Source organism: Oncorhynchus clarkii, chromosome 20, assembly GCF_045791955.1.
Source record: "Oncorhynchus clarkii lewisi isolate Uvic-CL-2024 chromosome 20, UVic_Ocla_1.0, whole genome shotgun sequence".
In the NCBI taxonomy this organism is placed as follows: domain Eukaryota; kingdom Metazoa; phylum Chordata; class Actinopteri; order Salmoniformes; family Salmonidae; genus Oncorhynchus; species Oncorhynchus clarkii.
Genome location: NC_092166.1, coordinates 412,084 through 428,385, shown reverse-complemented (window position 1 = coordinate 428,385; position 16,302 = coordinate 412,084). Strand labels below are relative to the sequence as shown.

Sequence of the window (16,302 nt, the reverse complement as noted above, 5' to 3'; positions counted from 1 at the left end):
GCCCGGATGAATTGAGGCTGTTCTGAGGGGAAAAAGAGGTGCAACTCAATATTATGAAGGTGTTCCTAATGTTCACTCAGTGTATAATACTTCAAACAGCTCTCATCAAGAGTCAAGCCTCTCTAGCGCAGAGATCTCCTTTTCTCCTTTTCTGTTCTTCTGAAAACAATGTCTTCTCTCACTCCCTCCGTCAGGTATAAGAACAATGTGGTGATAGATGAGAAGGCCCATCCTGACAAGTACACAGCAGAGAGTAACTACAACATGCACTCTCTGGAAATCAAGAGGTAGGTAGCTGTAGTAACCCTGACAACACTCTGGAAACCAAGAAGTAGGTAGCCGTAGTAGCTATAGTAACCCTGACAACACTCTCTGTAGATAAAGAGGTAGGTTGCCGCAGTAGCTATAGTAACCCTGACAACACTCTGGAAACCAAGAAGTAGGTAGCCGTAGTAGCTATAGTAACCCTGACAACACTCTCTGTAGATAAAGAGGTAGGTTGCCGCAGTAGCTATAGTAACCCTGACAACACTCTGGAAACCAAGAAGTAGGTAGCCGTAGTAGCTATAGTAACCCTGACAACACTCTCTGTAGATCAAGAGGTAGGTAGCCGTAGTAGCTATAGTAACCCTGTCAACACTCTCTGTAGATCAAGAGGTAGGTTGCCGTAGTAGCTATAGTAACCCTGACAACACTCTCTGTAGATCAAGAGGTAGGTTGCCGTAGTAGCTATAGTAACCCTGACAACACTCTCTGTAGATCAAGAGGTAGGTTGCCGTAATAGCTATAGTAACCCTGGCAACACTCTCTGTAGATCAAGAGGTAGGTTGACGTAGCAGCTATAGTAACCCTGGCAACACTCTCTGTAGATCAAGAGGTAGGTTGACGTAGCAGCTATAGTAACCCTAACCCTATGGTTGGTTGTATGGTATATAAGACAGGGTTGTGTTGTGGTTGTTGTGGAGGTGTTGTAATGTCTGTGTTCTGCCTTGTAGCTGTGACTTCCTAGACACGGCTCAGTACCGTGTGTCTGCTCTCAACATAAAGGGAGAGAGCTCCTCCGTGGCCACCGTGGTTATCAAGAGTATGTTCTTCTCCTCTCAAATCATGTACTTACATCTCTTCTGTATCTTTAATTCTAACTTTTTTTGCCAATATAGTTTATATTGTGCTCAACTTGCTGAATCAAATATGTGTTATTCATATTCATTTACATATCATTTAAATCTCCACCAGGGTTCCAGGAGGGACAGAAAGTGGGAACTCTTGATGCTAAACCACGTGAGTCTAGTCTGAAATCTGCCTCCTGTCTGTCTCTCTGTATGTTTTAGATGTGTTAACCCTAACCCTAAACCATGTGAATCTGAAATCTGCCTCCTGTCTGTCTATCTGTATGGTTTAGATGTGTTAACCCTAACCCTAAACCACGTGAGTCTAGTTTGAAATCTGCCTGCTGTCTGTCTCTCTGTATGGTTTAGATGTGTTAACCCTAACCCTAAACCATGTGAATCTGAAATCTGCCTCCTGTCTGTCTCTCTGTATGTTTTAGATGTGTTAACCCTAACCCTAAATCACGTGAATCTGAAATGTGCCTCCTGTCTGTCTCTCTATATGTTGTAAAGGTGTCATGGTATAGTTCAGTATGACTGTTGTCTTAGTTCTAGTCTCCTGTCTGTCTCTCTGCACTGTAGAGGTTGTCTTAGTTCTGTAGAACACTATGTTGTCCCTCATCTGTCTGTCTCTCTTTTAGATGGGTTCTGCTCGGAGCACGGCGTGACCTTTGAGACAGCCATCATAGACTCGTTTGAGGTGGCGTTCGGCCGGGAGGGAGAGACTCTAAGTCTGGGCTGCACCGTCATCGTCTACCCCACCGTTAAACGCTACCAGCCTGATGTCCTCTGGTACAGAAATGGTGGGTAGCAACACACACCGTTAAACACTACCAGCTTGATGTCCTCTGGTACAGAGATGGTGGGTAGCAACACACACACAGGGCCGTAACCTACTTAATTTCTATACAATTAAAAATCTTTAAATGCTATTTAGAGAACAACAAAAACAAGCAAAAATGAACCCAGCCATTATCACGTTGGCTGCTGTAGGTTCATCACCTCAGTCCATCTACAAACACATAGCCCATTAGCTATACAGTTGTAATGTTATATTCCTGAAAGGGGGGAAATATGACAAATTATTCAGACTGACACGCAGCCTCAGAAACAAAAACATCAAATGTTTAGAACTGTATTGTTTGCATGTTGATTGTATTTTAATGTAGACCTGTAGGGAAGTTAGGTCCTGTGGACAAGGTGGTTCCTGTGGGTCCTGTGAAGATGTTCATATTGATACAGTAGTTGTATTTTAATGTAGACCTATAGGGAAGAAAGGTCCTATGGATGTGTTCATATTGATACAGTGGTTGTATTATAATGTAGACCTATAGGGAAGATGGGTCCTGTGGAGATGTTCATGTTGATACAGTGGTTGTATTTTAATGTAGGCCTATAGAAAAGATGGGTCCTGTGGAGATATTCATATTGATACAGTGGTTGTAATTTAATGTAGAGCTATAGGGAAGAAAGGCCCTATGTATGTGTTCATATTGATACAGTGGTTGTATTTTAATGTAGACCTGTAGGGAAGATAGGTCCTGTGGAGATGTTCATATTGATACAGTGGTTGTATTTTAATGTAGAGCTATAGGGAAGATTAGTCATGTGGAGATGTTCATATTGATACAGTGGTTGTATTTTAATGTAGGCCTACAGGGAAGATAGGTCCTGTGGAGATGTTCATATTGAAACAAACAGTCGTTGTATTTTAATGTAGCATATCATATATTTTTTTTAAGTTTGTAACTTGTTTGATGAGATTAGTACAGATTTTCTCCCCACGTTTGAGAACCACTGTACACACCTCTCTGCTTGCTTCCTCTCTCTCTTTCCTCCTGCATGCATTGCAGCCTGCCTCAGCCTCACCACATCAAGGTCTGTCGCAGTAGCCTACCTTCTGTAAAGCAACGTTATTATGAGAACTTTAGTAGCATAATTTTTGCTCCTGCTGATTAGGTAGACTTTAACGTTAGCTTCTTACGTCATCCTTCTAGCAGGCTAAGTAATAATAACCAGAGCCCTTCAACGTTACTGCAATAGAAGTCTCTGCCGGCAGCTATCTATAAGCAACTATATATCTATAAGCGGCTATTTACCAGTTGTTCGCTCATTCTCCGAGAGTTGCAGGACAGTTTTAAAATGGTATTTTGTCCGACATCTCGCAAAGCACACTGTCAGTAGCGTCTCTATTGCTTACTTGAGCCGACTGCTGCTAAAAGGCAAATCAGGAGGCCATTAAGGACGCAGGAGAACATAACCAACAAACCACTGTTCATGACTCCACTTGTTTGCAAATAGGCAGGCTGATTGAGAACTCAGTCAGATCAAGAATATAAGCTTTATGAGCTTTGATCATCGCTGGTAGACATATTTAGATGTTGACCCATAATTGATTTTCTTTATTGTCTACAAAATATATATTTGTATTTTTCTATATTTTTTTCTAATGTGACCGACCGCCTTGATTTGGTCTTATGAAAATTAGAAATTATATTTTTTACAGTGGATAAAAGTAGCTACTCAGAGCTACAAAATGGTATATCATACACTGCAGTTGAGGAACAATCGGGAAGTTATTCTGCTTTGAAATTGTATTTGTATTTTTAAGGCCAGTCCCCGTCCCCGCAGGAGGCCTTTTGGTAGGCCGTCATTGTAAATAAGAATTTGTTCTTAACTGACTTGCCTAATTATATCAAGGTTAAATAAATACAAATAAACACATACTGACAAGATCATGTTATAGACAGAAGCATGCTACATGGCAGACTAATCCAAGCTCATCTCCCGGCATGTCCAGCCCATCCATTTCTCAGCCAATCATGGCTAGCGGGAAGGTTTGTGTATTTTTCCGTGGCTAAACCAACTAGGCTCCTAATTTAAGGGTAGAATACAAGTTTGTTATTAAGGCACATGAAAGTTCACATTTTCCAGAAGGCATTTATTCCCAAAAACGCATTTTGATAAAAAATAAATGTCTATATTCAATTGCCTCTCCTGTAGTGACGTGCGACATAAGCCTAGATTCCTGAAACGAGTCACAAATTAGAAAAAATGACAGAGGTCCGGACGCGCATGCACACACACACACACACACACACACACACACACACACACACACACACACACACACACACACACACACACACACACACACACACACAAAGTTGCTGTACTGAGCTGTTCTTGGGCCTCATTTCACACTATCCTGTGCTTTACCTTTGTGAACTACTGAGTCCATCTGTCTGATACTGTGGTGTCTCCCCAGGCAAGGCCCTGGCAGAGTCCAAGTGGGTCCACACCCACTGGAGTGGAGAGAAAGCCACCCTGACACTGATCCATCTTAACAAGGAGGATGAAGGACTCTACACCCTGAGAGTTAACACCAAGTCTGGCTTCCAGTCCTACTCCGCTTACGTCTTCGTCAGAGGTACGACCTGAAATGGTTTACTTAACAGTACGATACAATATGATACGGTACGATATGATAGGATATAATACCATAAGTAAGCAATAAGGCAGGACAAGGTTTGTATTATAAGGGAATGGCGGTGTGAGAAGACATGATGCTGAAGGCCAGCTGAGCATTGGTCCGAAGACTGAGATCAGGAGAAGTACAACGAAAGCTTGTGTTTTTTTCATGTCTAAGGCAGTTCAAATGGCAATGTTAACCAGTGGGTCAGTGTTGACCAGTGGGTCAGTGTTAACTAGTGGATCAGTGTTAACTAGTGGATCAGTGTTAACCAGTGGATCAGTGTTAACCAGTGGGTCAGTGTTAACCAGTGGGTCAGTGTTAACCAGTGGATCAGTGTTAACCAGTGGGTCAGTGTTAACCAGTGGATCAGTGTTAACCAGTGGGTCAGTGTTAACCAGTGGGTCAGTGTTAACCAGTGGGTCAGTGTTAACCAGTGGGTCAGTGTTAACCAGTGGATCAGTGTTAACCAGTAGGTCAGTGTTAACCAGTGGGTCAGTGTTAACCAGTGGGTCAGTGTTAACAGTGTTAACCAGTGGGTCAAACCAGTGGCAGTGTTAACCAGTGGGTCAGTGTTAACCAGTGGGTCAGTGTTAACCAGTGGGTCAGTGTTAACCAGTGGTGGTTCAAATGGCAGTGTTAACCAGTGTTAACCAGTGGGTCAGTGTTAACCAGTGGGTCAGTGTTAACCAGTGGGTCAGTGTTAACCAGTGGCTCAGTGTTAACCAGTGGATCAGTGTTAATCAGTGGCAGTGGGTCAGTGTTAACTAGTGGGTCAGTGTTAACCAGTGGATCAGTGTTAACTAGTGGGTCAGTGTAACCAGTGGGTCAGTGTTAACCAGTGGGTCAGTGTTAACCAGTGGATCAGTGTTAATCAGTGGCAGTGGGTCAGTGTTAACTAGTGGGTCAGTGTTAACCAGTGGTTCAAATGTCAGTGTTAACCAGTGGGTCAGTGTTAACCAGTGGATCAGTGTTAACCAGTGGGTCAGTTCAAATGGCAGTGTTAACCAGTGGTTCAAATGGCAGTGTTAACCAGTGGGTCAGTGTTAACCAGTGGGTCAGTGTTAACCAGTGGGTCAGTGTTAACCAGTGGATCAGTGTTAACCAGTGGGTCAGTGTTAACCAGTGGGTCAGTGTTAACCAGTGGGTCAGTTCAGTGTTAATGGCAGTGTTAACCAGTGGTTCAAATGGCAGTGTTAACCAGTGGGTCAGTGTTAACCAGTGGGTCAGTGTTAACCAGTGGGTCAGTGTTAACCAGTGGGTCAGTGTTAACCAGTGGGTCAGTGTTAACCAATGGGTCAGTGTTAACCAGTGGGTCAGTTCAAATGGCAGTGTTAACCAGTGGGTCAGTGTTAACCAGTGGGTCAGTTCAAATGGCAGTGTTAACCAGTGGATCAGTGTTAACTAGTGGGTCAGTGTTAACCAGTGGGTCAGTGTTAACCAGTGGGTCAGTGTTAACCAGTGGGTCAGTGTTAACCAGTGGATCAGTGTTAACCAGTGGGTCAGTGTTAACCAATGGGTCAGTGTTAACCAGTGGGTCAGTTCAAATGGCAGTGTTAACTAGTGGATCAGTGTTAACCAGTGGGTCAGTGTTAACTAGTGGGTCAGTGTTAACCAGTGGGTCAGTGTTAACCAGTGGGTCAGTGTTAACCAGTGGGTCAGTGTTAACCAGTGGATCAGTGTTAACTAGTGGGTCAGTGTTAACCAGTGGGTCAGTGTTAACTAGTGGATCAGTGTTAACCAGTGGGTCAGTGTTAACCAGTGGATCAGTGTTAACCAGTGGGTCAGTGTTAACCAGTGACTGTCCCAGCACTGTCTGTACCTCTCTGTCTCAGTTTTATCTCCTGAATAGTTGCTTCTATATCCCTCTCCACCCAACACACAGAAACACACTGCAGAGAGAGGAAAGGAGAGTACAGTTGTGGCCAAAAGTTTTGAGAATGACACAAATATAAATGTTCACAAAGTCTCAGTTTGTATGATGGCAATTTGCATATACTCCAGAATGTTATGAAGAGTGATCAGATGAATTGCAATGAATTGCAAAGTCCCTCTTTGCCATGCAAATGAAATTAATCCCCCCAAAACATTTCCACTGCATTTCAGCCCTGCCACAAAAGAACCAGCTGACATCATGTCAATGATTCTCTCATTAACACAGGTGTGAGTGTTGACGAGGACAAGACTGGAGATCACTCTGTCATGCTGATTGAGTTTGAATAACAGACTGGAAGCTTCAAAAGGAGGGTAGTGCTTGGAATCATTGTTCTTCCTCTGTCAACCATGGGAACACGTGCCGACATCATTGCTTTGCACAAAAAGGGCTTCACAGGGAAGGATATTGCTGCCAGTAAGATTGCACTTAAATTAACCAAGGAGAGCGGTACAATTGTTGTGAAGAAGGCCCATCTCCTAAAGTTGATTCAGCTGCGGGATTGGGGCACCACCAGTGCAGAGCTTGCTCAGGAATGGCATCAGGCAGGTGTGAGTGCATCTGCATGCACAGTGAGGAGAATACTTTTGGAGGATGGCCTGGTGACAAGAAGGGCAGCAAAGAAGCCACTTCTCTCCAGGAAAAACATCAGGGACAGACTGATATTCTGCAAAAGGTACAGGGATTGGACTGCTGAGGCCTGGGGTAAAGTAATTTTCTCTGATGAATCCCCTTTCCAATTGTTTGGGGCATCCGGAAAAAAGCTTGTCCGGAGAAGACAAGGTGAGCGCTACCATCAGTCCTGTGTCATGCCAACAGTAAAGCATCCTGAGACCATTCATGTGTGGGGTTGCTTCTCACAATTTTGCCTTAGAACACAGCCATGAATAAAGAATGGTACCAACACATCCTCTGAGAGCAACTTCTCCCAACCATCCAGGAACAGTTTGGTGACAAACAATGCCTTTCCAGCATGATGGAGCACCTTGCCATAAGGCACAAGTAATAACTAAGTGGCTCGGGGAACAAAACATCAATGTTTTGGGTCCATGGCCAGGAAACTCCCCAGACCTTAATCCCATTGAGAACTTGTGGTCAATCCTCAAGAGGTGGTGGACAAACAAAAACCCACAACTTCTGACAAACTCCAAGCATTGATTATGCAAGAATGGGCTGCCATCAGTCAGGATGTGGCCCAGAAATTAATTGACAGCATGCCAGGGTGGATTGCACAGGTATTGAAAAAGAAGGGTCAACACTGCAAATATTGACTCTTTGCATCAACTTCATGTAATTGTCAATAAAAGCCTTTGACACTTATGAAATGCTTGTAATTATACTTCAGTATTCCATAGTAACATCTGACAAAAATCTCTAAAGACACTGAAGCAGCAGACTTTGTGAAAATTAATATTTGTGTCATTCTCAATTTGTTTTGCCACGACTGTAGATGGGGTGGTAAAGCAGACCTTATTATATCCCCATTGAATGACTACAGGACAGATTTAAAGGGTTTGATAGATGTGTGACAGACAGACAGACCTAATGCTGAGTGGTCTGAGTGGTAGTGTAGTGGGGCGGCATTAGCCTAGTGGTTAGAGCTTTGGGCCAGTAACCGAAAGGTTGCTGGATCGAATCCCCAAGCTGACAAGGTAAAAATCTTTCGTTCTGCCCCTGAGCAAGGCAGTTAACCCACTGTTCCCCGGAGCAAGGCAGTTAACCCAGTGTTCCCCTGAGCAAGGCAGTTAACCCACTGTTCCCCTGAGCAAGGCAGTTAACCCAGTGTTCCCCTGAGCAAGGCAGTTAACCCACTGTTCCCCGGGCGCCGGAGACGTGGATATCGATTATGGCAACCCACCGCACCTCTCTGATTCAGAAGGGTTGGGTTAAATGTTAGTGCGTGTTCTCACAAGTGTGTGTGTGCAAGTGTTTACCTCTGTGTGTGTCACAGATGAAGAGGTGGAGTTGGAAGGTGTTCCCGTTGCGCCCCTGGACGTACGTTGTCATGACGCCAACAAGGACTACGTTGTGGTGACATGGAAACAGCCGGCGGTGGAGGGAAGCAGCTCCATCTTGGGATACTTCATTGATAGGTAGGAACTTCTGTTCTTCTGTGGTTTCCTAGCTCTCTGTGAAGGTTAGCTCTCTCTTCTTCTGTGGTTCTCCACATCTCTAGACCTTCTGTACATGGACAGACTAGGTCCATGGTACTCTGTGGTTCTCCACATCTCTAGACGGATCTACCTGGACAGACTAGCTCCATGGTACTTCTCTCTCTCTCTCTCTCTCTCTCTCTCTCTCTCTCTCTCTCTCTCTCTCTGTGTGTGTGTGTGTGTGTGTGTGTGTGTGTGTGTGTGTGTGTGTGTGTGTGTGTGTGTGTGTGCGCGCGCACGTGTAGGTGTGAGGTGGGCCACCACCACTGGGCTCAGTGTAACGACACCCCTGTGAAGTACGCCCGTTTCCCGGTAACGGGGCTGATTGAGGGGAGGAGCTATACCTTCCGGGTCAGAGCCATCAACCGGGCTGGGGTCAGCCGACCTTCTAGAGCTTCTGATCCCGTTACCGCCATAGACCCCCACGACAGGGCTCGCCATCGAGGTCAGCATCTGATTGGTTAGAAAAGGAGTGACCAAACCTCTTCCTGGAGAGCTACTGGTTGTTTAGGATTTGTTCCAGCCCAGGTGTGTTAGTGCAGGTGAATTAGTCTAGGTTTGTGTTATCCCAGGTGTAATCGTCCAGGTGTGTTAGTCTGATTTTGTTAGTCTAGGTTTGTTAATCTAGGTTTGTTAGTCCAGGTGTATTAGTCTACGTTTGTGTTATCCCAGGTGTAATCGTCCAGGTATGTTAGTCTGATTTTGTTAGTCTAGGTTTGTTAATCTAGGTTTGTTAGTCCAGGTGTATTAGTCTACGTTTGTGTTATCCCAGGTGTAATCGTCCAGGTGTGTTAGTCCATGTGTGTTAGTCCAAGTGTATTAGTCTACATTTGTGTTATCCCAGGTGTAACAGTCCAGGTGCGGTAGTCCATGTTTGTAAGTCCAGGTGTATTAGTCTACGTTTGTGTTAGTCCAGGTGTATTAGTTTACATTTGTGTTATCCCAGGTGTATTAGTCCAGGTGTGTTAGTCCAGGTGTGTTAGTCCAGCTGTATTAGTATTTGTTTGTGTTATCCCAGGTGTAATAGTCCAAGTGTGTTAGTCCATGTTTGTTAGTCCAGGTGTATTAGTCTATGTTTGTGTTATCCCAGGTGTGTTAGTCCATCTGTGCTAGTCCAGGTGTGTTAGACCAGGTCTATTCGTCTAAGTTTGTGTTATCCCAGGTGTATTAGTCTATGTGTATTTGTCCAGGTGTATTAGTCTAGGTGTATTAGACCAGGTGTGTTAGTCCAGGTGTGTTAGTCCAGGTGTATTAGTCTAGGTGTATTCGTCCAGGTGTATTAGTTCAGGTGTGTTAGTCCAGGTGTGTTAGTCCAGCTGTATTAGTCTTTGTTTGTGTTATCCCAGGTGTAATAGTCCAAGTGTGTTAGTCCATGTTTGTTAGTCCAGGTGTATTAGTCTTCGTTTGTGTTATCCCAGGTATAATAGTCCAAGTGTGTTAGTCCATGTGTTAGTCTAGGTGTGTTAGTCTACGTGTATTAGTCTAGGTTTGTTAGCCCCAGGTGTGTTAGTCCAGGTGTATTAGTCCAGGTGTGTTAGTCCATGTTTGTTAGTCCAGGTGTGTTAGTTCAGGTGCGTTAGTCCAGGTGTGTTAGTCCAGCTGTATTAGTCTTTGTTTGTGTTATCCCAGGTGTAATAGTCCAAGTGTGTTAGTCCATGTGTGTTAGTCCAGGTGTATTAGTCTTCGTTGTATTATCCAGGTGTATTAGTTCAGGTGTGTTAGTCCATGTTTGTTAGTCCAGGTGTATTAGTCTATGTTTGTGTTATCCCAGGTGTGTTAGTCCATCTGTGTTAGTCCAGGTGTGTTAGACCAGGTCTATTAGTCCAAGTTTGTGTTATCCCAGGTGTATTAGTCTAGGTGTATTAGACCAGGTGTGTTAGTCCAGGTGTGTTAGTCCAGGTGTATTAGTCTAGGTGTATTCGTCCAGGTGTGTTAGTCCAGGTGTGTTAGTCCAGGTGTATTAGTCTAGGTGTATTAGTCCAGGTGTGTTAGTCCAGGTGTGTTATTCCAGGTGTGTTAGTCCAGGTGTATTAGTCTAGGTGTATTAGTCCAGGTGTATTAGTCCAGGTGTGTTAGTCCAGGTGTGTTAGTCCAGGTGTATTAGTCTAGGTGTATTAGTCCAGGTGTATTAGTCCAGGTGTATTAGTCTAGGTTTATTAGTACATGTGTGTTAGTCCATGTGTTAGTCTAGGTGTGTTAGTCTACGTGTATTAGTCTAGGTTTGTTAGCCCCAGGTGTGTTAGTCCAGGTGTATTAGTCCAGGTGTGTTAGTCCATGTTTGTTAGTCCAGGTGTGTTAGTTCAGGTGTGTTAGTCCATGTGTTAGTCTAGGTGTGTTAGTCTAGGTGTATTAGTCTAGGCTTGTTAGCCCCAGGTGTGTTAGTCCATGTGTTAGTCTATGTGTGCTAGTCTAGGTGTATTAGTCTAGGTGTGCTGGTCCAGGTGTATTAGTCCAGATGTGTAAGTCCAGGTGTATTAGTCTAGGTGTGTTAGTCCAGGTGTGTTAGTCTAGGTGTGTTAGCCCAGGTGTGTTAGCCCCAGGTGTGTTAGTCTAGGTGTGTTAGCCAAGGTGTGTTAGCCCCAGGTGTGTTAGACCCAGGTGTGTTAGTCTAGGTGTGTTAGCCCCAGGTGTGTTAGCCCCAGATGTGTTAGTCTAGGTGTGTTAGCCCCATTTCTGTTAGCCCCAGGTGTGTTAGCCCCAGATGTGTTTGTCTAGGTGTGTTAGCCCCAGGTGTGTTAGTCTAGGTGTGTTAGCCCCAGGTGTGTTAGCCCCAGGTGTGTTAGCCACAACCTTCTGTTACCTTCTATTGTAACGTGATGTTGTTACCTTCTGTTGTAACGTGATGTTGTTACCTTCTGTTGTTACCTTCTGTTGTAATGTGATGTTGTTACCTTCTGTTGTTACCTTCTGTTGTAATGTGATGTTGTAATGTGATGTTGTTACCTTCTGTTGTTACCTTCTGTTGTAATGTGATGTTGTTACCTTCTGTTGTTATCTTCTGTTGTAATGTGATGTTGTTATCTTCTATTGTAACGTGATGTTGTTACCTTCTGTTGTAACGTGATGTTGTTACCTTCTGTTGTTACCTTCTGTTGTAATGTGATGTTGTAACGTGATGTTGTTACCTTCTGTTGTTACCTTCTGTTGTAATGTGATGTTGTAACGTGATGTTGTTACCTTCTGTTGTTACCTTCTGTTGTAATGTGATGTTGTTACCTTCTGTTGTTACCTTCTGTTGTAACGTGATGTTGTTATCTTCTGTTGTAACGTGATGTTGTTACCTTCTGTTGTTATCTTCTGTTGTAATGTGATGTTGTTATCTTCTGTTGTAACGTGATGTTGTTACCTTCTGTTATAATGTGATGTTGTGACCTTCTGTTGTTACCTTCAGTTGTTACCTTCTGTTGTAATGTGATGTTGTTACCTTCTGTTGTTACCTTCAGTTGTTACCTTCTGTTGTAATGTGATGTTGTTACCTTCGGTTGTAACCTTCTGTTGTTACCTTCTATTGTAACGTGATGTTGTTACCTTCTGTTGTAACCTTCTGTTGTTACCTTCTGTTGTAACGTGATGTTGTTACCTTCTGTTGTAACGTGATGTTCTTACCTTCTGTTGTAACGTGATGTTGTTACCTTCTGTTGTTACCTTCTGTTGTTACCTTCTGTTGTAATGTGATGTTGTTACCTTCTGTTGTTACCTTCTGTTGTAACATGATGTTGTTACCTTCTGTTGTAACATGGTGTTGTTACCTTCTGTTGTTACCTTTTGTTGTAACGTGATGTTGTTACCTTCTGTTGTTACCGTCTGTTGTAACCTGCTGTTGTAATGTGCTGTTGTAACATGCTGTTGTTACCTTCTGTTGTTATGTGCTGTTGTTTTTTATTTATTTATTTCAGCTTTATTTAACCAGGTGGGCAAGTTGAGAACAAGTTCTCATTTACAATTGCGACCTGGCCAAGATCAAGCAAAGCAGTTCGACACAAACAACGACACAGTTACACATGGAGTAAAACAAACATACAGTCAATAATACAGTATAAACAAGTCTATATATACGATGTGAGCAAATGAGGTGAGATAAGGGAGGTAAAGGCAAAAAAAGGCCATGGTGGCAAAGTAAATACAAAATAGCAAGTAAAACACTGGAATGGTAGATTTGCAGTGGAAGAATGGGCAAAGTAGAAATAAAAATAATGGGAAACAAATAATAATTGTAACATGCTGTTGTAACCTTCTGTTGTAATGTGCTCTTGTAACCTTCTGTTGTAACGTGCTGTTGTTGCCTTCTGTTGTAATGTGCTGTTGTAACGTGCTGTTGTAATGTGCTCATGTAACCTTCTGTTGTAACGTGCTGTTGTAACCTTCTGTTGTAATGTGCTGTTGTAACCTTCTGTTGTAATGTGCTGTTGTAACCTTTTGTTGTAATGTGCTGTTGTAACCTGCTGTTGTAAAGTGCTGTTGTAATGTGCTGTTGTAACGTGCTGTTGTAATGTGCTGTTCCAACGTGCTGTTGTAACCTGCTGTCTCTGTGTATCTTAGCTGGTCCCTCTGCTCCCTTCACCGGAATGATCAAGTTCACTGAGGAAGACGCTACAGGTTAGACATGTAGTTCTACACTTTATCTGTACTTTCAATACATTATCTTTAGATCTCTCCACTATGTTAATTACAATAATCCTGACCCTTGACCCTTGTTGACACCTCAGTGGGCGTGGTACCAGGTGAGCCCACCGACCTGGTGGTTACCGAGGCAACGAAGAACTACGTGGTTCTGGCCTGGTCTCCGCCCGCTCAAAGAGGTCATGAAGGGGTTGTGTACCTCGTAGAGAAGGTGAGAGGATGATTTATTGATTGATGGGTTTAATGATTGATCCATTTATTGGTTTATTGATTGATTGGTTGGTTGATGGGTTGATTGTTTCAACTTTTTAATGTGCACAAGTACAGTGAAATGCCTTTCTTGTGAGCTTCAAACCCAACAATGCAGTAATCAATATCAGTAGTACTATAAAACATACATTTAAAAAGTCAAGTATAAGATATATACAGGGTAAGTTCCAATACCATTTTACAACGTGCAGGGATACTGGAGTGGTAGGGTTAGATATGTAAAGGGGTAAGGTAATTAGGCATTAGGATATACACTGGGTGTACAAAACATTAGGAACACCTGCTCTTTCCATGACAGACTGACCAGGTCAATCCAGGTGAAAGATATGATCCCCTATGTCACCTGTTAAATATATATCAATGAGTGTAGATGGTGAAGAGACAGGTTGAAGCAAGATTTTTAAGCCTTGAGACATGGATTGTGTATGTGTGCCATTCAGAGGGAGAATGGGCAAGACAAAAGATTGAAGTGCCTTAGAACAGGGAATGGCAGTAGCTGCCAGGCGCACGGGTTTGTGCGTGTTAAGAACTGCAACGCTGTTGGGTTTTTCACGCTCAACAGTTTCCCTTATGTATCAAGAATGGTCCACCACCCAAAAGACATCCAGCCAACTTGAAATGACTGTGGGATGCTTTGGGACAAGTTCGAGCTATTCTGAGGGCAAAAGAGGGTGCAACTCAATATTAGGGAGGTGTTCCTAATGTTTTGTACACTCAGTGTATGATAAAAATAGTAGCAGCAGCAGCATATATGATCATTGTACAGGACACTGGATCCTGGACTGGTAAGGGTAGGTAGGTGGTAAGGGTAGGTAACAACACACCCGCCACGCTGATCCTCAACACAGGGGCCCCTCAGGGGTGCATGCTCAGTCCCCTCCTGTACTCCCTGTTCACTCATGACTGCACGGCCAGGTACGACTCCAACACCATCATTAAGTTTGCCGATGACACAATAGTGGTAGGCCTGATCACCGATAACGATGAGACAGCCTATAGGGAGGAGGTCAGAGACCTGGCAGGGTGCCAGGACAACAACCGGGTGCCAGGACAACCTCTTCCTCAACGTGATCAAGACAAAGGAGATTGATTGTGGTCCACAGGAAAAAGAGGCTGAGCACATCCCCATTCTCATCTACAGGGCTGTAGTGAAGCAGGTTGAGAGCTTCAAGTTCCTTGGTGTCCACATCACCAACAAACTAACATGGTCCAAGCACACCAAGACAGTCGTGAAGAGGGCACGACAAAACCTTTTCCCCCTCAGGAGACTGAAAAGGTTTGGCATGGGTCCTCAGATCCTCAAAAGGTTCTACAGCTGCATCATCAAGAGTATCTTGACTGGTTGCATCACTGCCTGGTATGGCAACTGCTTGGGCTCCGACCGCAAAGCACTACAGAGGGTAGTGCGAAAGGCACAGTACATCACTGGGGCCAAGCTTCCTGCCATCCAGGACCTCTATACCAGGCAGTGTCAGAGGAAGCCCTAAAAATTGCCAAAGACTCCAGCCAACCTAGTCATAGACTTCTCTCTGCTACAGAGCGGTACCGGAGCACCATACAGCTTCAACCTCCAAGCCATAAGACTCCTGAACACTTAATCAAATGACTACCCAGATTATTTGCATTGCCCCCCCCCCCCCCCCCCCCCCCCTTATTTTACACCGCTGCTACTCTCTGTTGTTATCATCTTGTGGTGGTGAATTTCTTTACTATCAAATGAGGAGAGACAAACTTATTACACACGTACTAAATCTTTATTCACTTATTAATAAGGGAGCAGGTCAATACAATGCACACATGGAGTGAATCGATTGAGTGCTCTATGATAATGATGGCTGGTCGATGAATCACCCTCAGATGATTCGTTGAGAGCCCCGAGACAAAAGTACAAAGGTCTTTTATAGCCACGATACACCCCTTTCAGTCTACATGATGAACAACAGATGTATGGAATAGGTCACAAGGTTAAGATTTGTATTAAATATACTTATAATTCACAGCAGAGAGTATCTGCTGTAAAAACATCTTTGTGTAGAGACCAAGGTCTGGCCCTGGGGTCATCTCTCCCTGGTACCTTATAGAACAGAAACATTAACTCATGCTCTGGAAAGCGACCTCTTTAGGTTTTATCACACAAAAGACATCAGAAATCTCCTGTCAGTGTTAGAGGCCCACTTTCAGTTCATACAGACACAATAGTTATAAGAATCCTCTATTCTGAAGCATAAAACAACCATTTGATGCAATAAAAGTATTATAACAATCTTGAAATGTTGCTCTCACATTCCCCCATTTTGAGAATCCTCTCAACTTAAAAGAAAATTACAAGATTTGCGAACATTCATTCACATGTAGAAAATGCATACATTCTTCATAAACCAAGAAGCATAAAAGCAATAACTCATTGCTTGTGTTCCTGCCCATCTTAAAAACATCTTAATAATCAATCCATAATACATTTATTGCTTCACTCATATAGTTATTAACATAGTAAACTCAAATCAATCCTTCAGTTTTAGAAATCATTCAGTTTCCAAATCATAATCACAACCCAATTAATTATCCAACTAAAATGTAGAATGACAATGCTCAGTGATTCAAATTGGTCATATCACTCAAAGTAAAAACATTTTTTTTAACACACATCAACATTGGCAGAATGTACATTTATATTAACATACAGTGTAATTATCGTATAATTCTTATCAACTTTCTTTTTATAATACAGATCAGTATCTTAATGCA

The 16,302-nt window shown here is 43.2% G+C and overlaps 1 protein-coding gene across 4 annotated transcripts in view; it reads left to right on the top strand.

The window, feature by feature from the left end:
• LOC139375758 (myomesin 1a (skelemin)) overlaps positions 1 to 16,302 on the top strand; it is a 107,926-nt gene that overhangs the window by 18,693 nt on the left and 72,931 nt on the right. For all 4 annotated transcript variants that reach the window (XM_071117573.1, XM_071117577.1, XM_071117575.1 and 1 more), the window contains 9 exons: positions 195 to 287; positions 996 to 1,084; positions 1,237 to 1,281; positions 1,751 to 1,912; positions 4,378 to 4,539; positions 8,466 to 8,607; positions 8,913 to 9,112; positions 13,207 to 13,263; positions 13,374 to 13,498. In XM_071117573.1, coding sequence (XP_070973674.1) covers positions 195 to 287; positions 996 to 1,084; positions 1,237 to 1,281; positions 1,751 to 1,912; positions 4,378 to 4,539; positions 8,466 to 8,607; positions 8,913 to 9,112; positions 13,207 to 13,263; positions 13,374 to 13,498 — 1,075 coding nt within the window. The remainder of the gene's footprint in view (positions 1 to 194; positions 288 to 995; positions 1,085 to 1,236; positions 1,282 to 1,750; positions 1,913 to 4,377; positions 4,540 to 8,465; positions 8,608 to 8,912; positions 9,113 to 13,206; positions 13,264 to 13,373; positions 13,499 to 16,302) is intronic.